Raw genomic sequence first — 23,267 nt, forward strand, 5'->3', positions numbered from 1 at the left:
GATAAGGAAACTGAGGCACTTGCCTCACTTGCCAAGTGACTTACCTAGGATCCCACAGTAAGGGTCTGAGGTCACACTTGGATTCAGGTCTTCCTGACTTTAGGAAAGGTGCTTTTTCCACTGTACCACCTAGCTGCCCCTTGCTTCCGTATATTGTATCCCTAATCTGTTCCACTGATCGATCACTCTATTTCTTATTCAGTACCAAATTGTTGTGATGATTACAGCTTTGAAGTATAGTTTGAGATCTAGTAATACATATATCATTCACTTAGTTCAGGGGAAAGAGCCAGTACCCTGAACTCTGGAGAAAACATAAACAGAAATTACAAGCAGAAATTATATAAACAGAGCAAATAGCACAAATCAGCAGACAGGATTTCTGTCTGTCCATAGCAATACATACATAGTTACCAGAGAGAGAAGCACCAACATCTGGGTTTTCAAAGCTGGGGAGCTCCTTATTGGCTACCCAGAGTCTTGTTTGGCCAAATTACAGGAACACTCTTTCAATGAGTGAGCCCTCCAAAGCAAAATGCTAATCTCCGAGTACATATATACATGCTTCTTCAGGGTCAGAGGGTGTCATAACCATGTGACTCAAATTCATGTGACTTAGTCTTGCTTGTGACTTAAGCAGGTCATCAAAGACTTGATTCAATCAAAGACTCTTGGTTCAAACAAAGGCAAGTCTGAATCAAAGGCATTTGATTACCTTAGTGCTGAGAAGAACTAGAACTCCAAAAGAAAAAAGAACAACAAAAAGTCCCACTTTGCTTGCTATTACAATAACTTATGTATTTTAGGGGTTTTTTTTTAATTAGCTCCTAGTGTTATTAGTTCAGTGGATTTTTACTTTCAATTTTATTAATCTCTCCTTTGATTTTTGGGATTTCTATTTTAGTGCTTAATTGGTGTTTCAAAATTTGTTGTTTTAACTTAAATGCCCAATTCATTTATCTGCTTTCTCTTTTTTATTGATAACCAGTTAGAGATATAAATTTCCCTCTAAGTACTGATTTGGCTATATTCAACAAATATTGTTATGTTGTTTCATTGTCATTATCTTTAATGAAATTATTGTTTCTGTGATTTATTCTTTGACCTACTCACTATTTAGGATTAGATTATTTACTTTCCAATTAATTTTTCATCTGTGCTTTAGGTGCTCTTTGCTGAATGTAATTTTTATTGCACTATGGTCAGAAAAAGATACATTTAATATTTCTGATTTTCTGGATTTGTTTGTAAAGCTGGTATGCCTTAATACATGGTTAATTTTTGTAAAGCTGCCATGCAGAGCTCAGAAAGCCATACTCCTTTCTCTTACCATTTAATATTTTCCAGAGGGCTATCATAGCTAGCTTTTCTAAGATTCTGTTTATCTCCTTAACTTCTTTCTTATTTATAAGTAGATTTATCTAGGTCTGAGAGGAGTAAATTTAGGCCCCCTACTATTATAGTTTTACTGTCCATTTCCTCCTGTAACTCATTTAATTTTTCTTTCAAGAATTTGGATGTTATGCCATTTAGTGCATAATATGTTTAGTATTGATATTCATTCATTATCTATGGTAATTTTTACCAAAATGTAATTTCCCTGATTATCTCTTTTAATTAGGTCTACTTTTACTTTGTCTGAGATCATGATTGCTACCCCTGCCTTTTTTACTTAATAGATTCTGCTCCAGCCCTTTAACTCTTGTTTCTTTCTGTTTCAAGTGTTTCTTTGTAAACAACACATTGTTGGATTATGGTTTCTAATCCATTTTATTTTGCCATCCTCCTCTGTATTATGAATGAATTAATCCCATTTACATTCAGTTATGATTGTTGTATATTTCCCTCTATCCTATTCTCTTATTCTTATCCTTCTCTTTTTTGCCCTCTCCTCAAGTCTGTTTTGCTTTTGACCACTTCCTTCCTTAATCTATCATCCTTCTCCCCACCCCTCACCCCCACATTTCTCTTAATCCCTTTTCTTCCTACTTCCCTATTGGGCAAGATAGATTTCAATACCCAAATGTGCACCTGTATCTCTCTATCTGCCTATCTATCTATCTACCTATCTAATCTACATATTTATGTTCTTCCCTTCTTGATCCGGTTCTGATGAGAGTGAGCTTTAAGTGTTGCTTGCTCCTTTCCTCCTTGGTATAAACTCTTTCTTGCATGCCCTATTTATGAAAGAATTTTCCTCATTTTTCCTCTCCCTTTTCTCATGTATTTATTCCTCTTTCTTACCTTTCCATTCTTCTTTTGAGATTATCCTAACATAATAAAATCACACCTATGCACTCTGTCTAGGTACACTCCTTCTAACAGCCCTAGTGATGATAAATTTCTGAGAGATTACATGTATCATCTTCCCACATAGGGATGTAAATACCTTAACCTTTTTTAGTTCCTTATGATTTCTCACTTATGTATTTGCCTTTTCATTCTTCTCCTGAGTCTTGTGTTTGAATGTCAGATTTTTTATTCAGCTCTAGTCTTTTTTTTTTAATCAGGAATGCTTGAGAGTTTTCTATTTCATAAATGTCCACTCTTCCCCCTGTAGGAATATATTCAAACTTTGCTAGGTAGGTTATTCTTGGTTGAAATACTAGTTCTTTTGCCTTGCAGAATACCATACTCTAAGCTCTCTGCTTCTGTAGTGTGGAAGCTGCTAAATATTGTATGACCCTAACTGTAGCTCAAAGGTATTTGAATTCTTTCTATCTAGCTATATACAGTATTTTCTCCTTTACCTAGGAGATTCTGGATTTGGGCTATAGTCATTCAGGGAGTTTTCATTTTGGGATTTCCTTCAATTTCTATTTTGCCCCCTGGTTGTAAGGTATTTGTGCAGTTATCCTTTATAATTTCTTGAAATATAATGTCTAGGTTCTTTTGTTCATGCCTTTCAGGTAATCCAATGATTCTTAAATTATTTCTCTTTTGACTTATTTACCAGGTCAGTTGTTTTTCCTCTGAGATATTTCATATCTTTTTCTATTTTTTGTCTTTTGACTTTGTTTTTATTGTTTCTTGATGTCTTGTGGACTCATTACATTCCATTTGGCCCATTCTAATTTTTAAGGATTTACTTTCTTCATCATTTTTTGTACTTCTTTTTGCCATTTGGCCAATTCTGATTTTTAAGGAGTTATTTCCTCCAGTATTTTTTGTGCCTCTGTGTTGGCAAATGAAATGGGCTCTTAGCACTCAGTTCAACCAAGTGCCTTTGAAGAGTTTGTCCTTTGTTTCCTTGATTAGATTTGGGAGTCCTCGGTGGCCTCCTTGCCTCAGGGGAGGGCCTAGTTTACCCATGAGTTTGAGTGACATGTTTGGGAGTCAGAAGCTTTTAGACCACGTGGGTTTAAGTGCCTTTTTTGTGACGATTCTAGGTCACGTGGGTGAGTCGCATGTGTGACTCACCCTTGACCCTGAAAAAGATATAAAATCATGGGTTGGCATTCTCTTTTTCAGAGCTCTTACCCACAGCCATGGTGGTGCGCGTGACTCTGGGCCAGCCCTTGTTATGAACTCCCAGGCTGAACCTAGATGTTGGTAACTATGAATTGTATTGGGTCTGTCTGTCGATGTTTGTAATTTGTTTGTATTTGCTCCGAAGTTCGGGGTGCTGGCTTTTTCCCATGAACTAAGTGAATGGTATTTGTATGCTGAATTAAAGTAAGCTTGTCAACCCCTTAACGTTGCTTTCCTTACTAAAGCAGATCAAAAGAACCTGGGCTTTTGCAGCGTGCTGGTAGCATGCTTGTTGTTGGGCTTGTGTTGGTCTTTCACCCCCACAACAGTTGCTAGTTGGATTGTTGAAACAGCCTCTTTTATCAAGCTGTTAATTCTCTTCTCATAATTTTTTACACAGCTCTCATTCCCCCGACCCCATTAATCCTCTATTGCTCTTGTATGATTTTTCTTTTGTTTTGTTTTTTATTTTCAAACTATTTATTTATTTATTTTTAGGTTTCAACATTCACTTCCATAAGATTTTGAGTTTAAAATTTTCTCCCTTTCCCTCTCCTTCCCCCTCCCTAAGGTGGTGTGCAATCTGATGTAGGCTCTATTTATACATTATATTAAACATATTTTCACATTAGTCATGATGTAAAGAAGAATTAGAACTAATGGGGGCAACCATGAGAAAGAACAAACAAAACAAAACAACTAAAGAAAAGGAGAGCAAATAATATGCTTCCATCTGCATTCGGAATCCAAAGTTCTTGCTCTGGATGTGGATAGTATTTTCCATCATAAGTCTTTTGGAGTTGTCTTAGATCCTTGCATTGCTGAGAAGAGCTAAGTCTATCAAAGTCAGTCATCAAATAATGTGGCTGTTATTGTGTACAATGGTTCTGCTCATTTCACAAAGCATCAGTTCATATAAGTATTTCCAGGTTTTTCTGAAGTCTTCCTGCTCATTATTTCTTATAGCACAGTAGTATTCCATTACATTCATATGCCACAACTTATTCAGCCATTCCCCAGTTGATGAACATCCCCTCAACTTCCAATTCTTTGCTACCACAAAAAGAGCTGCTGTAAATATTTTTGTACATGTGGGTCCTTTTCCTGTTTTGATTATCTCTTTGGGATATAGACCTAGAAGTGATATTTCTGGGTCAAAAGGTAGGCACAGTTTTATAGCCCTTTGGACATAGTTCCAGGTTGCTTTCCAGAATGGTTGGATCAGTTCACAACTCCACCAATAATGCATCAGTGTTCCAGTTTTTCCATATCTTCACCAACATTTATAATTTTCCTGTTTTGTCGTGTTAGCTAAGCTGACAGGTGTGATGTGGCACCTCAGAGTTGTTTTGATTTATATTTCTTTCATCGATAGTGATTTAGAACTTTTTTTCACATGACTAGAGATAACTTTAATTTCTTCCTCTGAAAACTGCCTGTTCATGTCCTTTGACCATTTATCAATTGCTGAATGACTTGTATTCTTATAAATCTGACTCAGTCCTCTATATATGTTAGAAATGATGCCTTTTCAGAGAGACTGGCTGTAAAAATTGTTTCCCAGCTTTCTGCTTCCCTTCTAATCTTGGTTGCATTGGCTTTGTGCAAAAACTTTTCAATGTAATGTAATCAAAATTATCCATTTTGCATTTCATAATATTCTCTTTCATAAATTCTTCCCTTCTCCATAGATCTGACAGGTAAACTATTCCTTGCTCTCTTAGTTTGCTTATAGTATCAGCCTTTATAGCTAAATCATGTACTCATTTTGACTTTATCTCGGTATAAGGTGTGAAATGTTGGTCTGTTCCTAGTTTTTGCCATACTATTTTTCAGTTTTCCCAGGAGTTTTTGTTAAATAGTGAATTTTTATCCCAGAAGCTGGAGTCTTTGGATTTATCAAATAGTAGATTGCTATAGTCATTGACTATTGTGTCTTGCATACCTAACCTATTTCACTGATCCACCCCTCTATTTCTTAGCCAGTATAAAGTAGTTTTGATGACTGCTGCTCTATAATACTATTTAAGATCTGGTATGGCTAGGCCACCTTCCCTTCCATTTCTTTTCATTAATTCCCTTGACATTCTGGAACTTTTGTTCTTCCAGATGAATTTTATTACTTTTATTTTCTAGCTCTATAAAATATTTTTTGGTAGTTTGATTGGTATGGCACTGAATAAGTAATTTAATTTAGGTTAAGTTGTTATTTTAATTATATTAGCTTGGCCTACCCATGAGCAACTGATATTTTTCCAGTTATTTAGATCTGATTTTATTTGTGTGAAAAGTGTTTTGCAATTTTGTTCATATAGTTCCTGGGTTTGTTTTGGTAAGTAGACTCCCAAATATTTTATAATGTCTACAGTAACTTTAAATGGAATTTCTCTTTTGTAATGTTAATGGAATAGGAAGATCTTCCCTGTCCATTAATAGGCCTATGTGACCACATGTGTTCAGTCATGGATGTTTTGCTGCTTTAAACTCCAGCTCACAGCTGTGGTACAACCTGAGTCATATAGAACCCATTGGGGGAGGAACTTACTTAAAGGAGAAGCTTGTTTATGTGGAGGCTTGCTTGTAGGAAGGCTTTCACACCTTTTGGTACTAAGCTAATTAGGCACTGAGTCACTGATGTTTTCTGGTTTTGAGAAGAGTATATATATTCTTAAATTGGTATTTTGCTTTGGGGGTTTGCTCATGAGAAGGACCTTTTGATTTCCTGGTCGAGACACCGAGTAGCTGTTTGTTTGTTCAGAGCCCCATGACTACTCAGGTGTAAACACTCTCTCATCCAGTGGTGTATGTAAAGTGTATAGCAATATTGCTTTGTAGTTAGAGCCCTATATGTTGATCTTTGTGCTGATTTCTCTGCTTGTATTTTCTCCACATTCAGGGTACTGACCTTTCCCCTGAACAAGTGAATGTAATTAAAGTAAGATTGTTGACACGTTTAAAAAGTTGTCTTTCCTTTAAAAGCAGATCAAAGAACCTATGCTAGCAGGCCATCCTGGGTGTGCCAGGGTGCTTGCTGCTACATCTTTATATCTCTTGCTGTTGGGCCTTGTTAGTAATATCTAGAAATGCCGATGATTTATGTGGATTTATTTTATATCCTGCAACTTTGCTAAATTTGTTTGTTGTTTAAAGTAATTTTTTACTTGATTATCTAGCGTTGTCTAAGTATATCATCATATCATCTGCAAAGAGTAATAGCTTTGTTTCTTCTTTGCCTATTCTAAATTCCTTCATTTTCTTTTTCTTCTTTTATTGCTAAAGCTAACATTTCTAGTACAATATTGAACAACAGTGGTGATAATGGACATCCTTGTCTCACCCCCAATCTTATTGGAAATGCTTCTAGCTTATCCCCATTACATATAATCCTTGCTGATGGTTTTAGATAAATGCTGCCTATCATTTTAAGGAAAGCTCCTTTCATTTCTTGCTCTCTAGTGTTTTTAATAGGAACGGGTATTGTATTTTGTCAAATGCTTTTTATGTATCTATTGAGATAATCATATGATTTCTGTTAGTTTTGTTGTTGATATGGTCATTTATGCTGATGGTTTTCCTAATATTAAACCAGCCCTGCATTCTTGGTATAAATCCTACCTGCTCATAATGTATTATCCTTGATATAGGTTGCTGTAATCTCTTTGCTAATATTTAAAACTTTTGCATCTATATTCATTAGGGAAATTGGTCTATAATTTTCTTCCTCTGTTTTGGCTCTTCCTGATTTAAGTATCAGAACCGTATTTGTATCACAAAAAGAATTTGGTAGGACTCCGTCTATTTTCCCAAATAGTTTATATAGTATTGGAATTAATTGTTCTTTAAATGTTTAATAGAATTCACTTGTAAATCCAACTGGCCCTGGAGATTTTTTCCTTGGGAGTTCATCGATGACTTGTTCAATTTTTTTTTTCTGAAATGGGGTTTTTTATTTTCTCTTTTGTTAATCTGGGCAATTTATATGCTTTTAAATATTCATCCATTTCACTAAGATTGTCAAATTTATTGATATACAGTTGGGCAAAATAGCTCCTAATTATTGTTTTGATTTCCTCTTCATTGGTGGTGAATTTACCCTTTTCGTTTTTTTGATGCTGGTAATTTAGTTTTCTTCTTTCTTTTTTTTAAATCAAATTAGGTTTTTTTCTCCCCATAAAACCAGCTCTTAGTTTTATTTATTAGTTCAATAGTTTTCTTAATTTTAATTTTTATTAATCTCTCCTTTGGTTTTCAGATTTTCTAATTTGGTATTTAATTGAGGATTTTTAATTTGTTCTTTTTCTAGCTTTTTTAGTTGCATGCCCAATTGGTTGATCTCTTCTTTCTCTGTTTTATTCCTGTAAGCATTTAGAGATATAAAACTTCCCCCAAGAATTGCTTTCTCTGCACCCCATAAGTTTTGGTATGTTGCCTCATTATTGTCATTCTCTTGGATGGTTATTGATTGTTTTTATGATTTGTTGTTTGACCTGCTCATTCTTTAGGATTAGGTTATTTAGTTTCCAATTAATTTTTAGTCTCTCCTTCTATGGCCCTTTATTACATGTAGTTTTCATTGCATTATGATCTGAAAAGGATGCGTTTAATATTTCTGCCTTTCTGCATTGGATTCTGAGGTTTTTATGCCCTAGTACATGGTCAGTTTTTGTGTAGGTGTGATGTACCGCAAAGAAAAAGGCATATTCCTTTCTATCCCCATTCAATTTTCTCCAGAGGTCAACCATATCTAATTTTTCTAAAATTCTATTCACCTCCTTAACTTCTTTCTTGTTTATTTTGTGGTTAGATTTATCTAGTTCTGAAAGGGGGAGGTTGAGGTCCCCTGCTAGTATTTGTGGTCTACTTCTTCCTGTAACTCTCTTAACTTCTCCTCTAAGAATCTGGTTGCTATACTACTTGGTGCATATATGTTTAGTAATTATATTACTTCATTTGTCTATAGTACCTTTTGGCAGGATGTTGTTTCTTTCCTTGTCTCTTTTAATTAGATCTATTTTTGCTTCTGGTTTGTCTGAGATCAGGATTGCTACCTCTGCTTTTTTTACTTCCTCTGAAGCATAATGAATTCTGCCCCAGCCTTTTACCTTTACTCTGTGTATATCCCTCTGCTTCTAATGTGTTTCTTGTATAAAACATATTTTAGGATTATGGTTCTTAATCCACTCTGCTATCTGCTTCCATTTTATGGGAGAGTTCATCCCATTCACATACACAGTTATGATTACTATCTGTGTCTTTCTCTTCATCCTATTTCCCCATTTATGCTTTTCTCTCCTTTCTCCCTTTCCCTCCTCACTAGTTTTGCTTTCCACCTCCCTCAGTCTGCCTTCCCTTCTATCAGCCCCCTCCCTTTTCTTCCCTTATACCTTTACTACTTCTTCCCTCCCTTCTATCCACCCCTCCCTTTTCTTTCCCCTTTCCCCTCTTATTTCCTATAGGGTAAGTTAGATTTCTATATATAACTGATTATGTTATTCCCTGTTTGAACCAAAGCTGATGAGAGTAAGGTTCAGACAATGTTCATCTCCCTCCCTTCTTTCCCTCTACTGTAACAGGTTTTTGTGCCTTTTCATATGATGTAATTTACTCTTGTTGCCTCCTCCTTTCGTCTTCTCCAAGAACAATCCCTTTTCACCACATAATTATATTTTTTATTGTCACATCAAAGTCAACTTATACCCACACCCTTTGTCTATATAGGTATACCCCCTTTTAAATGTTATAATGATACAGTTCTCAAGAGTTACAATTGTAATCTTCCCATGTAGGGATGTAAACAGTTTGCCCTTATTAATAACATTTTTTTCTTTCCTATTTACCATTTTATGCCTCTCTTGAGTCTTGTATTTAAGGATCAAATTTTCTGTTGAACTGTGGTCTTTTCATCAGGAAGGTTTGGAAGTCCTCTATTTCATTGAATGTCCATCTCCTCCTCTAATGGCAAAGTGGAATTTTTGCTGAATTGAATATGCATTGAGTTCTAGCCAATCAGATGCTGGCTAGAACTGTATATAAGGAGAGCCCAGAGTGTGAGAAAAGCAGACATTGAGTGGGCATTGAAGAGAAGACATTGAGAGAGCTGCCAGCACTAAGAGATGAAGAAGAAGAAGCTGTGAGAGTTGAGCTGAGAGGAAATCTAAAAGAGCTGGCAAGGGACCTAAAAGAGCTGGGAGGAGACCTCTAGAGCAGAGAGAAGACCTAAAAGACCTGGGAGAAGACCTCCAAGAGTGCAGAGGAGACCTCCGAGAGCATAGAGAAGACCTTTGATGGCAGAGACTTGCTGAAGGAGCCTCTGAATTTTGAAGGTGAGTGGAACTATAGGGCAGGCTTGCCCACAGGAGGGAGGCTTAACTTAAGCCCCTTTTGAGAGCTTTTAAAGTGAACTGAGCCATTACCACAGAGCCTCTGGACTTTGGAGGTGAATTGCAATGGTGGTGTGTGTTGCTGCCCTGTTAAACTTTGTTCCCAGAAACAGAAGCTGCAGGCAGGAACCCCTCGAGCCTGCTGTGGAGCAGGACCTTGGAGTGGAGCAGTCCCCATGAGCTGAGACCTGGTGCAGGAGCAGAGAGCTGCCTACATGTGAATCCTGGTGAGAGTTGGGAGCAGTCAGCCTACAGAGGAAGAGCAATGGGATTTGAAAGTCAACCTCAAGTCAAGATGAAAGAGGACTTGGATGCTTCATAATGATTAAGGAGATTGTTCTTACTGCGACCTGGGGTGGATGGTGTAGTATTTCCTGCTACCCCTGAAGGATGCATTGTGCTAAGGAAGACCTTAGCCAGGAACCTCCTGCTGTGTAAACAAGTATTTTGGGGAATGCTACTGAATGCAATGATATATGCTATGCACCATATGACATACTGAGTGATATGATATGATATGATATATATATATATGTATTTTACATGATATGTTTTGCTTAAGGATGTTGTTATGAATGTTATGCTATGCTTTATTGAACAATGCTTTGGTTTATTGCTGAACAGAGAGTTCATCATACTGTGTGATTAGACCCTTGAAATTATTCACAACAGCAGTCCTTGGGTGTACTGCTATGATTGGCGTTACACCTCCCCTGAAAGATTATACTCAGTTTCACTGGGTAGTTGATCCTTGGTTGTAATCCAAGCTCTTTTGCCTTATGGAATATTGTATTCCATGCCCTCTGATCTTTTAACATAGAAGCTTTAAGGTCCTGTGTAATCCTGTGGTTCCATGATTTTTAAATTGTTTCTTTCTGGCTTCTTGCAGTATTTTCTCTTTGACCTGATAATTTTTTAATTTGGCTACAATATTCCTTGGCGTTTTCAACTTGGGATCTGTTTCAGGAGGTGACTGGTGGATTTTCTCAATGACCATTTTACCTTCTGGTTCTAGGATCTCAGGACTCAGACTCTGGTCTCTAGGATCTCAGAAAACTAGTCCTTAAAAAAATACAGTTGGCCAAATGGAAAAAAGTACACTGAAGAAAACAACTCCTTAAAAAGTAAAATGGCCAAATCAAAAAGGAAGTACAAAAATCTAATAGAAGACAACAATTCATTGAAAACTAGAATTAGGCAAGTGGAAACCAATGACTCCATGAGATATCAAGAATCAGTCAAAGAGAAACAAAAGAATGAAAAAAATAGAAGAAAATGTAAAATACCTCATTAGTAAAATAACTGACTTGGAAAATAGATCCAGAAGAGAAAATTGAAAAATTATTGCTCTACCTGAAAACCATGATGGAAAAAAAAGCCTGGACAATATATTTCAGGAAATCATCAAGGAAAGGACTTGTTTTCTACAGTCAATTTTTGTCCTTCCTTTTCCAAGCTATTGACTCTTGCATACCTCTCATTTCTTTTCCCAATTTTTCTTCTACCTCCGATTGTTAAAATCCTTCTTGAGCTCTTCCAAGAAGGCTTTTTGGGTTTGAGACCAGTTCATATTCCCCTTTGAGGTTTTGGATGTTGTGTTATCCTCTTTTGAATTTGTGCCTTGATCTTCATTGTCCCCATAACAAGAATCTATGGTCATTGTCCATTTCTGCTTCTTGCTTATGGTGTTTGCCTATTTCCTGGCTTTTAAAGTTGAGCTCTCCTGTGGAGTGTAGTGGGCACAAACCCAAGCTTGGGCTGGGAGCCCAGGACCTGGTCACTGGCTTTGTGTGTTGGGGCCTCAGGCGCTGGCTGCTGGAGGCTGTAGGAGTCTACCAGCTTACCTGGTGCTAAACTGGGGTCAGTAATACTGAAACTCTTGGAGTCGAGGTGGGAGGACACCTGCTCATCTGGGTTTCTTTAAAGCATTAGAATGTTTGGCTTCTGGAGGATGCCTGCCAGCCTGGAGCTGTGCCTCCTGGAGTTGTGCGGAAGCACCAGATTTGGCTGCTGGAGGATGCTGGCACTCGTGGTGGTTTTCTGAGCTGGTGTCTACTGGTTCCTCTTCCTGTGCTGAGGGACTCAGAGGTCCTGGTGTTGGCACTTGCCTGCTCCACCACTCTGGGGCTCAGGATCTCCCCCTGGTTTGCTGAGGTGAGTCTTACTGCTGACTTGCTGGGATGCCTCCTGTCCTGTACTGTTCCCCCTCTCCCAGAGCAAGAGGGGCCTTTCTTGTTAATGCCCCTAGCTTCCTGAGCTACAAGACTGCTGCACCCCAACTTTCTGCTGGCTCAGCTGTTCCAGTGTTCCAGGGTGGTCTTTTCTGGGTTTTCAGAGATCAGTAAGGGAGGGTGAGAGCAACTTACTTCTTACTCTGCCATTTTGGCTCCTGGAAGTCAAAATTATATGATTTTTCAAACCAATTTTTTTATCTTTTAAAAAACTCTTGTAATTCTTACTGAATTTGTACATTTTCCTTTGAGGTTTTGCTTGTAGATGTTTTCAAGTTATTGTCTTCTGTATTTTGTCTCTTGAGGTTCTCTGCCACCATGGTAGCTTTTTATGGTCAGATTCTGTTTTTAGTTATTTGCTCATTTTTCCAGCATAGTTGTTGACTTTAGACCTTATGTTAGTGTTGGGTTCTGCTCACCTCTAGGAATGTCTGTTCTGAGCTGCTTTTATGCCCTTCTGCTGCTTTCACAGCTCAATCTGGAGGCCTATAATTTTTCAGTGCTTATAAAGGAGTGTGATTTGGGAAGGAGTCTGTTCACTGCCTTCCTGGTCAGTGCTCTGCAAGTTCCTGACCAGATTTGGGTCTGCTGGCTTGTGTGTGGTTGAGTTTCCCCCAGCCTGGGCTACACTCAATCACAGTTAGCTTTCTGGGAGGTTCTGCAAGTTCAGAGTGACTGAACTCTCAGTTTCCACTTGGATCTGATCTCCTGCCATGGTTTATTCTACTTCAGTCTTATGTGTGGTACTAAAGGTTAGGACTGAGTCCCTCTTCACTCCTGGGCTCAGAGCCACACGGTTATGGTTCTAGGGTCTGCTCCTTCCTCTTTACATAAGTAGGGCCCCTGATCCCTACAGACTGCTCCTTTCTGCCCTGGGACTGTGCCCAGAACTGGGTAGTGGGCAACAGTTGCCACATGGCACCTGTTCCCATTCCCTGTGCTACCATAGAGGTCCCCTGGGATTCCCAATGCTCAGTCCTCTATCCCTGAGTGCCAGGCACCTCCTTGCCAATGCTGCTGACTACATCCCAGCCAGCTGCTAATTCCACCTGCTGCCACATTGTGCTCCTGGCCAGCCTCCACCCCAATATTTGCAGACCTCTCTAGCTTCCTAAGCTGCCCTGGGCTGGAAAAACGACCCACTATGACTTCTTAGCTTTCCTGATCAGAATTCAGCCTGGTGCTCTCTACCGGTCATTGTGGAGGAGGTCATGAAGGAGTTAAGGCAAAACTGTTACCTCTCATAGTATCATCTTGACCAGGGGTAGGGAACCTGCAACCTTGAAACCATATGTGGCCTTCTAGGTCCTTAGGTGTAGCCTTTAGGCTGAGTCCAAGTTATACAGAACAAATCCTTTAATTAAGGGGATTTGTTCTGTGAAGTTTGGATTCAGTCAAAGGGCCACATTTGAGGACCTAGAAGGTCACATGTCGCTTTGAGGCCACAGGTTCCTCACCCCTGATTCTTGACTTTGTCCCCTCTAAAAATTTCCAGGAAAGGCAGAGTGTAACAACAATTTGGCTAGCAGCTACTGTGGCTGTGTAAAACCAACAACAACCAGCACACAGAAGGCTACTAACACAGGTTCTTTGATCTGCTTTACTAAGGAAAGTAAATTTAAGGGGGGTTAACAATCTTATTTCAATCTAACATACAAATATCATTCACTTAGTTCAGGAGGAAAAACCAGCAACCTGAACTTTAAAGCAAATACAAACAAATTACAAACATACACAATATAAACAGACCAAATCACAACTCATAGTTACCAGGAGAGCATCAACATCTGGGTTTGCAAACTGGGGGCTCTTAAAAATGGCTGCCCTGAGTCCCACGCCATTTTTCCGGTCATCAAAGACTCCTAATTTAATCAAAGAAACAAAGGCCCGACTCATCAAGGGCACTTGATTAAACATGTGCTAAAAGAGAAAACAGTTAAAAAGTCCCACCTTAATTAATATTACACAGGGCCACCATTTCTCAGGGATGTTGAAAAGGGGATACTTACTTCTGGTGCGCTTGGACTAGAGGCCCTCCAGCTCTGAGATTCTGGGATTATCAGGGATCCCTGACTGACTTGCAAATCATCTGGGCAAACCCCCTATACACTTGATAAATTGCAAAGTAAGCTCCAGGACCTCCTTCTAATGTGCAGCAGACCATCCCAAGCCAAGGGGACTTTTCCTAGGTAGGTTTGAACCCTTAATAAAAACACAGAAGTGAACCTCCTCCTGGTATATATAGCCACACGCCCAGGCTGAGTAGGGTCTGAAGGGTCTGAATTGTACCTGTCTTGAGGGGACCTGGGGTAGGAAAGGATGAAGACGACCTGGAATCCCTACCCTCATGTGGAGATCTGAAGGCGCGCGCGCGCACACACACACACACGCACACACATATATTGGGACCTCTTCCACAGCCTCAGTTTGTAACATTGATTATAGTCTAAGTCTAGGCCAGATGAAACAAAAGAGCCTGTTAATCTTCGATTGCCTCATGGTTCCCCAGATGGTCAGTGAAGAGAGGGGGACAGATTTTTTTTTTCCTTTCACAGTGTTTTGTCTCCTGTCTCTCTGATTCACTTATAATAATGACTTATCAGGACTTTAAAGGTTGCCAAGCTCTTTACACACAAACAACTGTGGCTGATTCTCACAACACTGGAAATTGGGTACTACTGGTGGTAAGGTGCCCATTTTACAGATGGGTTCAAGTGACTTGCCCAGGGCCACACAGCTGGTGTCAGAGACAGGATTTCAACACATCTTTGCTGACTCACAAGCCCAGTACTAGTTCCACAATTTACCCCATGCCTGTGTACTAGGTACCTATGTCTGTCTCATCCCCTTACTAGACTCTGAGTTCCATGAGCACATGAGCTGTAAGGCAGAGGCGTCAAGCTGGCAGCCAAGAAAACTCCTGAGCAGGGTTAAAATCTAACTGGGAAAAGTTTAACAAAATAAGTAAAAATACAACATAGGTAACATTAAGTTATGGTTTTCTAAGTCAAGAAGCAGCCTGCAGGGATCCGTTTCTGTTGACTGTGACCTCACTGCTGGATCACAGAGCAGCACAGTGGAGTACTTGAGACTTGGAGTCGGGAGAGACCCAGGTTTGAATCCCAGCCACGACACTCATTTGCTATGTGTACCTATGAACTGATTTCCTGACAATAAAACAGGAATCTATTTCATGCAATTGTGAGGAACGTACTTTACAATTTAATAACTGCCATTTGTACAGGGCTTTAAAATTCAAGAAGCACTTTATGTAAGGAACAGAAGACACCAGTAAGGACACTTCTCTGAGGAAAAGGAGATGGGGCAGTGAGAGAACAAAGCGGGAGCAGGTGGACTGCTCAGGTGCCATGCTGCTACCAATAGAACACTCCGAGCCCCAGAGGGAAGTCTCCAGCACTCTGGGGGAGAAGGGGCCCACCTGAGAAATGCTTCTACTGAGAAGGTGTGCAGGGGCCAGGGGCTGAGCAGCGTCCACTAAAGTATCCAAGGATTCAGGTGAAAAGGTTCTGGGAGAGGGCCCCCTACCCCCCACCCCAGGTCCAATGGGTGACCCAGGGCTGGTCATGGGGCCTCTCTGGGCCTTGATATACCTGTGAAGTGAGGGAGCTGAACTGGACTAGAGAAGTCTGTGCTCCATAACCAAGCAGCAAGGAAGGCAAGGGCACCAACTCTTTCCACCCATTCTGTTGTGGGCAGCACAGGAGCAGAGGGGGCAGTGGTTCCGTGGAGGTCCGTCTGGCTGGTGGCCAGTGCCCAAGGCCTGGTCTGATACTTGTAGGTGTAGAACCAACTAGCTACTGGCCAGGATCAGGGTACTTAAACTATCACTGCTACCTTTGCCCAAGTTCCACCAAGCTGGGCATCCAGAAAAAAAAACGCGTGGGCAAAAAAAAGATGTTTGGCTTCTGAGGTTCTACAGGCCTCCCATCCCAACCATCCAAGACCTCACCAACAACACACGGGGTGAGGGGAAAGCGTTCTAAAGTCCTTTATTTGGGCAGGGCCTGGTCACAAGCTGCCCTCAGGAGGACAAACGTCATTCCACAGCTTTGGGATCCTGAACACCAAGCCCTTTTCACCACCCCCACCCCAACAAGGCGCCTGAGGGGTTGGAGCTTCACTTCTGACCCTTCATGTAGTTCCAGGCTTCACGACCATAAGCCTGGATCGTTGAGGGGGCGGTGGATAGTGAAGACATCAAGCTGTTGATGCCTGCAGAGGAGGAAACATTTGGTTAACCTGGGGAGGGGAGGTCCCCAAAGATTCCACTGAAAACTAACCCAGCCCATGGTACGGAGGTCAGAAATGTCCCCACACCAGTGTACTGCAGTGAAATTTCCAGCCCAGCTCTGCCTCTGAATGGGAGAGTGAGAGCTGGCCTGAGGACGCAGGGCTCCAGGTTTGAGAAGTTCAGAAAGTCCCCTGACCTCCCTCCCATCTCCTTTGTCTACCCTCCCCGACTCCCCTTAATAACATGTCTGAGGTTTTCAAGTATCTCCACATTTATACCTCTCAGAAAATTCTTGGTTTCAAGGCAGCACCATTGAGCCAGGATCTCAGGGATCATTCAGTTACATCCCCAGATTTGACACTAGAGAAAGCTGTGCCCAGAAAAGGGAAGGGGCCCGTGCAAGGTCACTCTTCAATCAGCGGTGAAACTGGGACAGTTGTCTCTTTAGTATAGAATGGGCCCTCCCTTAGTCTCAGCAGGGTGGATTTGGGGAACAAGGCCACACTTCCACCCTGCATCAGAGACGGTAAATGAGTGACTGCTGGATTGGGAGCCTGAAGCCCTGGGTCCAAAGTTTAGTGCCCTCACTTATTAGCTAGCTATGTTACAATTTCCACCCAGCCCCCAGCCCCAGCCCCCCGCCCAAGGGGCTGCTCGCTGCTTTAATTTCTTCATCTTTAAAATGAGAATCTTTGTCCTGGCTGCCTCCAAGGACACCACAGAAAAGAGAGTTATTATCTCCCACCCCCACAGGTTTTATACCTCTGCTCCTTTCTCTGCATGGGGCAGAGGTGTACAGAGCACAGCACTCAGGCTTGTCCTCAGCTCCCATCTCCACCCCTCTGGTTCCCTCTGCTCACTATTCTCTGGGCCTCTGAGTGCTCCTTGAAGCACAATGACCAGACCTGGGTGCTCTCAAATGCTCTTTGCTTAGTGACCCCCAGGCTCTTCAGAGTGAGCAAATCAGAGGAGCTAAAGCTGGAAAGGCCTCCAGACATCACCCAATCCTGTCTCCCCATTATAGAGATCACTAAACTGAGGCCTGGAGAGGTGAAGTTGCTCGTTTAAAATCACACAGATGCTAAGTTACAGAACTGAGATTCAAACCCAGATCTCTGAACACCAAATCATCAGTCTTGCTTGTAGGACAGAAGAATCTTTGGTCTTGAGAGGAACCCTACCCAGAATGATCACTCCACAAGCATTTCCAATGTACCTCACTGGAAATCCAGCTGCCCTGGCTGGGTCACCGGTTTTCATGGATCCCTGTCCCTGTTCCCTCTCCTCTTCCCAAAGGGAATGCCATAGAACAGTTCACTACAATTCTCAAAGGCTGACAAAGGGCCCTCTTCACAACGTGAGGCAAAAACCACAAGTATGATTAATTAATTAAGGCTCAGAGAGGGGAGACAAGGCCCGTGGCCGCATTATCTAGTAAATGATGGAGAGATCTAGGAGCCTAACCAAGTCTCTTGAATCCCAAGCCCAGCCCTCTTCCCACTATCCACACACCACCTGCCCTTCTGCCCTACTTGTTACTCCACACGAAGCAGGTTTGGCAACAGGTTTCTTGGCCCCCAATTTCTTGACCAACTGAGCCCTTGGCTTCTCCTGCCTAACATGAAATGCAACAAAATTCAAATCCATAGCAAATGGGACAAATCTGGTGTTTGTCTTCACACTAGTGATGATAAAGAAAGCCTGAACTAATTAAGACAAGATTATAAGGGGAATGTTCAACCTTCTTTTCCACTTTAGACATGCCATTTACACAAAATAAGTGGTGTTAATTAGAAATTATCCTTGCATATTTATTAAAGTAGGTATCCTCTAAGAATCCTTACCAGGCAGTACCTGATGAGGTCAATTGGAATTACTGTGTTTGCTTGAGAATTAGTGAATTGTGGGTTCTCAAAAGGTAGAAGGAACACTGGACAACATACAGTCCAGTTCCTGGCTGATCAGGAATTCCCTCTACAACATTCCCAACAAATGATAATTTGGCCTTTGCTTGGGAACCTCCAATGATGGGAAGGGAATTCATTACCCCACAAGGCTCACCGTCTCACTCCGAGACAGCTGCAAGTGTTATATTATGTTTTTCTTTATGCTGAGCCAAAATAGGCCTCTGCAACTGGCACTCATTACTTCTGGGGCTCCTTTCTAGGGCCAAGACACTATTTAGTCCCCTTTATCCACAACAGCCTGTCAAATACCTAAAGATAGTTACATTCCTCCCCCTAAATTTTTTCTTCTCCAGGCTAGCTGCACCCAGTTCCTTCAACTGATTTTCCTAGCAGCCAAACCACATTTTTTCAAAATTTTCTCCAATTCAGACTTCTCTTCTGAAGTCCTTCCTTCTTCCTTCACCCTTCTAGCCAACTTAGCATCAATCAGTGAGGCCCCAACGGCATTAGATAGTTTTTATTTCCTTTAGTTCCCTACCGCCTCTAAAATAAGATATAAACTCCTCACTGTGGCACCTCTTTCCAGGCTTAGTATTCATGGGCCCCCTCTTCGTGTACTCAGCATTCCAGCCAAACCGACTGTTTTGCTGTTCCTCAAACCCTGTATCCCATTTCTCACCTCTGTGCCTTTGTTTAAGCTGTCCCTGACCCCTGAACTGCAGACCCTCTTCCCCTCCACCTCTGTGGGTTCCTGACTTCCTTCCAAGCTCAGCTCAAGAGCCAGCTCCTAAGGCCTTTCCTGATTCCTTCTCCCTCTCCCCCAGTGATCTTCCACTAACCTTGTACACTTTATGTACATTTATCTTGTGGGTGCTGTTTCCTATGACAGAACATAAGCTCCTTTTCAAGGCAGGGCCTGCTTCATTTTGTCTCTGTATTCCCAGGCCCTAGTATATAGTAGACACTTAATAAATGCCTGTTGTTTGGCCTGTGTTTGATTCCATAACCAAGCCTGTCAAAACTTAACAGCCACGATGACTTTCCTCACTGAAGTCTGTTCTACAGAACACGGTATTCTAGGTTACTGGTCAGGGCTCCATCAAGTCAGTCAGCCAAATAGCAAGCATTTGCCAATGACATGCAAGAGAACTCTGACTAAGTCCCTTCCCCTTTCTGGGCCTCATGTTCCCAATCCATAAAATGGGGTGGAACTGGACTAAATGGTCTCTGAGGTCCCTTCTGGCTCCAACACTCTCTAAGTGTTGGTGTTTGGAGGGTGGCTCAAACGCACCCCATTCTGTGCGAGAAGCCCACCACCCAGGGTTGGTCCCACGACTAGTCATCTGTCCTTCTGCCTTCTGATCCTGCCAATACAGGGAGATCCTGGGGTGGAGGGACCACCCTCAGGGGAAAACTGAAGGGATGGGGAAGAGGCAGAAGGTGCTGGGCTAGGTCTGGAGGTCCTGGGAGCAGAGGAGCGCCTGAACAGCAGCATTCTTCCTCAGCAGAAGGGCCACTGCTGCAGATTCTCAGTAAGTAGAGTCCATGGTCCTACCTGAGTTCCAGCTGTCTCGAAGGTTAATGTTGAAATGTGGCGTGGGTGGGAGCTGAGAAAAGAGGGAAAGGAGCATGAATCACATGCTCCAATATCAGATGCCCACCTCCCTGCTGTGCCAGGGGCCCTCCAGGATGCACTGAAACAGGGCTCAAAGTCAGAAGCCTGCTCTGAGCCTGGATCCAGGGCTTAATCTGATAACCAAAATAAGACTGAAACCTGGCCCCCGACAAAGCCCGAATCACAAAATGAATGCCTTTCAGTTATCAAAGGTTTAATGGAGTTCAGGTGAGAGTGCCCAGCTAGCTCAGGCCAGCCTATCTTCAGCCTGCCTGGTCCTGCCCCTCCCCCCATCCCATTGATCAGAAAGGTCAGAAATCAGAAAAAAAGATAGTTTATTACTCTGTGCCAAAAACAGCAGACACTTTCCCTCTTCCTAAAAGCTCACCTCCCCTGCCTCCTGTCCATAAAGTTCTGGACCAATCCCCACCCCTAAGCTCCCCACCCACCCCCAGACCCCTTGTGGTACCTCCAACCGGACTCCCGTGTGCTTCGAAAGTAAGTCTGAGTAATGGGTGACAGCGACTGGAATTGCCTCCTGTGCCCTTCGTAGGGCAGCCTGACCCTGGTAACTCGATCCCAGCAGCCCCTGATCGTAAACGAAGTATACAGACCCACCAGCCAAGCCAGCCTTAATGAAAAACCTGGGGGGCAGAGGAAGAGAGACTGTTTGGAAAAAGTGGAAAGACTCTTGGGGTGACAGAACACCTGGACTCTATCCTAGATTATAGTATCAATTTAATCACTGATTCTTTCGTGACCCTGAGGCGAATTCCTTAAGCTGGATCTCAATTTGCCCATTTGAAAACAAAACAAACAGATTTAAAAAAACAAAAAAGGGGGTTGGGTTATATCTTCCAGCTCCAACCTGAAAGGCACCCCTTCTCTATTGTTAGTAGAATCCTTGTCTTTCCTTCAAGGCCTAGCTGGGGTGACATCACTTTGGGAGTCTTCTCTGCCCCGCCCCCCCATTGACCTACCCGTGTACTCTCCCTCCACCAACTCATGGAGGACAAGGGACTCTAGTCAATTCCCTACCTATTTCCATTCCCCCAAAGGTGAGCACACACTCACTCAAAGAAACTGATCATCAGGGAAATGAATTCTAATTCTCACAGTTCCCTGGTCCCTTTCCCATTCAAAAAGTTTCAGTAGCTCCCTAGTGCTCAGGGTTCTAGAGCTGGAAGGGTCCTGGGGGAGGAAGGGGGTAAGATAAGGAAAGCGTCTGCACAACTCCCCCCCCCCCCATGAAAGCTGGGCGCTTTCATCTAAAACAGCGCTTTAAGGATTGCAAAGCACTTTACATAGGTTCACTTGAGTCATACCATTATCGTTCCTTTTATTATTATCATCATCAGACCACTTATTGGCACCTTTTTAGACTTTTAAAAAGAGTTTGAAAATCCCTCTGCAGGCACGATGTCATGTGAGTCCCCCGGGAGCCCCGGGAGGTGGGTAATAACAAAGCCAGTAAGAACCCGCAATAACACAGGGCTTTAAAGTTTGGAAGCGCTTCGCACACATGGCTCCGTTTTACCCCACCGCTTGGGGTTCCCAGCACCCCTATTTCACAGATGGGCGAACTCGGCCAGGTGCCGGTTAGACGATGGGCCCAGGGTCACAGGCCCAATCTCCAGGCCTAAGTCGTCCAGCAGCCCCCGACTTCCGGGCCAGGGCAATGTGGCTCAGAGAAATGATTTCTCCAGGGTCGCCCAGCTGGTAAAAGGGTCTCGGCCGGCTGCTGCGCTCGGCTAGGCCGGGCCTTCCTCCCTTGTCCCGCCCCCAGCCCCGGCTGTCAGAAGGCCTAGAAGGGTCCTCCCGGCCCGGCCCGGCCCCGCCCCGCGTTCAGGTTCGGGCCCAGGTCCCGGCGCTTGGGGTGCCCGCCTTCCCCCGCCCCGCGTGACTCGAGAAACGGGCGCGCGCGCTCACCCGAAGACGGGCCACAGGCGGGCAGCCATGGTCGCCGAGCTCCGCTGCTCTGCGGCCACGCAAGGACACGGAGCTCCGCCCGCCCGCCGGCGACCAGGTTCCCGCTGCGCCCGGGGCTGGCCCGGTACTAGAGCGGGCGAGCTCAGGCCTCTGGGAGTTGTAGTACGGGCCACCACCGGGGGCCTGCCCCCAACTGAGGCATCTGGGAGATGTAGTACTGGACACTAGGAGCCCTCGCTAGGGCGTCTGGGAGTTGTAGTCTTTCTGGTCTTCTCTTCCGGTGGGCTTGGACCTCAGCTGCTAAGGAAGGTCCTGGGAGTAGAGTCTTGGTCAGGGCTGCAGAGCTGCGGAGGATGCGCAGCCTCAGATATTTACCAACCTGGTTCTGTCTCACCTTACTCACTGGAAAACAGGGATGAAGCCTTCCCAATGTAATCGAGGTGAAGCAAGGATGCCCATTTTCTATTAATTATAGAGGATGCCCCTCTATTATTTAATACTGTGCTAGAAATGCTAGCTATGGCAGTAAGGGAGGAAAAGAGAATTGAAAGTGTTAGAATAGGCAATGAGGAAACAAAACCATCACTCTTTGCAGTTGACATGATGTTATACGTAGAAAATCCTAGGGAATCAACTAAAAAACTACTTGAAAGTATTAACAACTTTAGCAAAGTTGCAGGATACAAACTAAACCTGCCTAAATCATCAGCATTTCCATACATTACCCACAAAGTCCAACAGGAAGACATAGAGAAATTCCATTTAAAAAAAACGGTAGACAATATAAAATACTTGGGAGTCTATCTGCCAAGATAAACCCAGGAACTATATGAACACAACTATAAAACACTTTTCACACAAATAAAGTCAGATCTAAACAATTGGGAAAATATTAATTGCTCATGGGTAGCCTGATCCAATATAATAAAAATGACAATTCTACCTAAATTAAGCTATTTATTCAGTGCCATAGCAATCAAACTGTCAAAAAATTATTTTATAAAGCTAGAAAAAATAATAACAAAATTCATCTGGGAGAACAAAAGCTCAAGGATATCAAGGGAGGTCTAGCCACACCAAATCTCAAACTGTATTACAAAGTGATAATTATCAAAACAATCTGGTACGTATCAGTGGAATAGATTAGGTAGAAAATTACATTATAGTAAATGACCATAGCAATCTAAAACCCAAAGATCCAAATGGTTGAAACAAAAACTAATTATTTGACAAAAACTGCCAGGAAAACTAGAAAACAGTATGGCAGAAACCAGGTATAGACCAACATCTCACACCATATACCAAGATATGGTCAAGACAGGAACATGATTTACACATAAAGGGTGAAACCACAAGCAAATTAAGGGAGCATGGAATAGTTTATCTGTCAGATTTATGGGTAAGTGAAGAATTTAGGACCAAAGAAGAGATAGGGAGCATTACAAAATGTAAAATAGATAATTTTGATTATATAAAATTAAA

General features: G+C 42.3%; 1 protein-coding gene across 1 annotated transcript; it reads right to left on the minus strand.

The window, feature by feature from the left end:
- Nucleotides 1-16,067: 16,067 nt before the first annotated feature.
- On the minus strand, nucleotides 16,068-21,923 carry MICOS13 (mitochondrial contact site and cristae organizing system subunit 13). Its single transcript, XM_036741619.1, has 4 exons — nucleotides 21,786-21,923; nucleotides 20,326-20,500; nucleotides 19,797-19,848; nucleotides 16,068-16,315 (listed from the first exon to the last, which is right to left on the minus strand). The coding sequence occupies exons 1-4, from the start codon at nucleotides 21,812-21,814 to the stop codon at nucleotides 16,221-16,223; spliced, it is 351 nt and encodes a 116-aa protein (XP_036597514.1). The 5' UTR covers nucleotides 21,815-21,923; the 3' UTR covers nucleotides 16,068-16,220.
- Nucleotides 21,924-23,267: the final 1,344 nt, after the last annotated feature.

This window comes from Trichosurus vulpecula, chromosome 1 (genome assembly GCF_011100635.1).
Source record: "Trichosurus vulpecula isolate mTriVul1 chromosome 1, mTriVul1.pri, whole genome shotgun sequence".
NCBI classification, from domain to species: Eukaryota; Metazoa; Chordata; class Mammalia; order Diprotodontia; family Phalangeridae; genus Trichosurus; species Trichosurus vulpecula.

Coding starts and splice junctions, on each gene's coding strand:
- MICOS13 (XM_036741619.1), bottom strand. CDS start 21,814: ATGGCTGCCCGCCTGTGGCCCGTCTTCGG. Junction 20,501..21,785: donor CGCCTGTGGCCCGTCTTCGG/GTGAGCGCGCGC, acceptor TCTGCCCCCCAG/GTTTTTCATTAAGGCTGGCT. Junction 16,316..19,796: donor TCGAGACAGCTGGAACTCAG/GTAGGACCATGG, acceptor CCTCCTCTGCAG/GCATCAACAGCTTGATGTCT.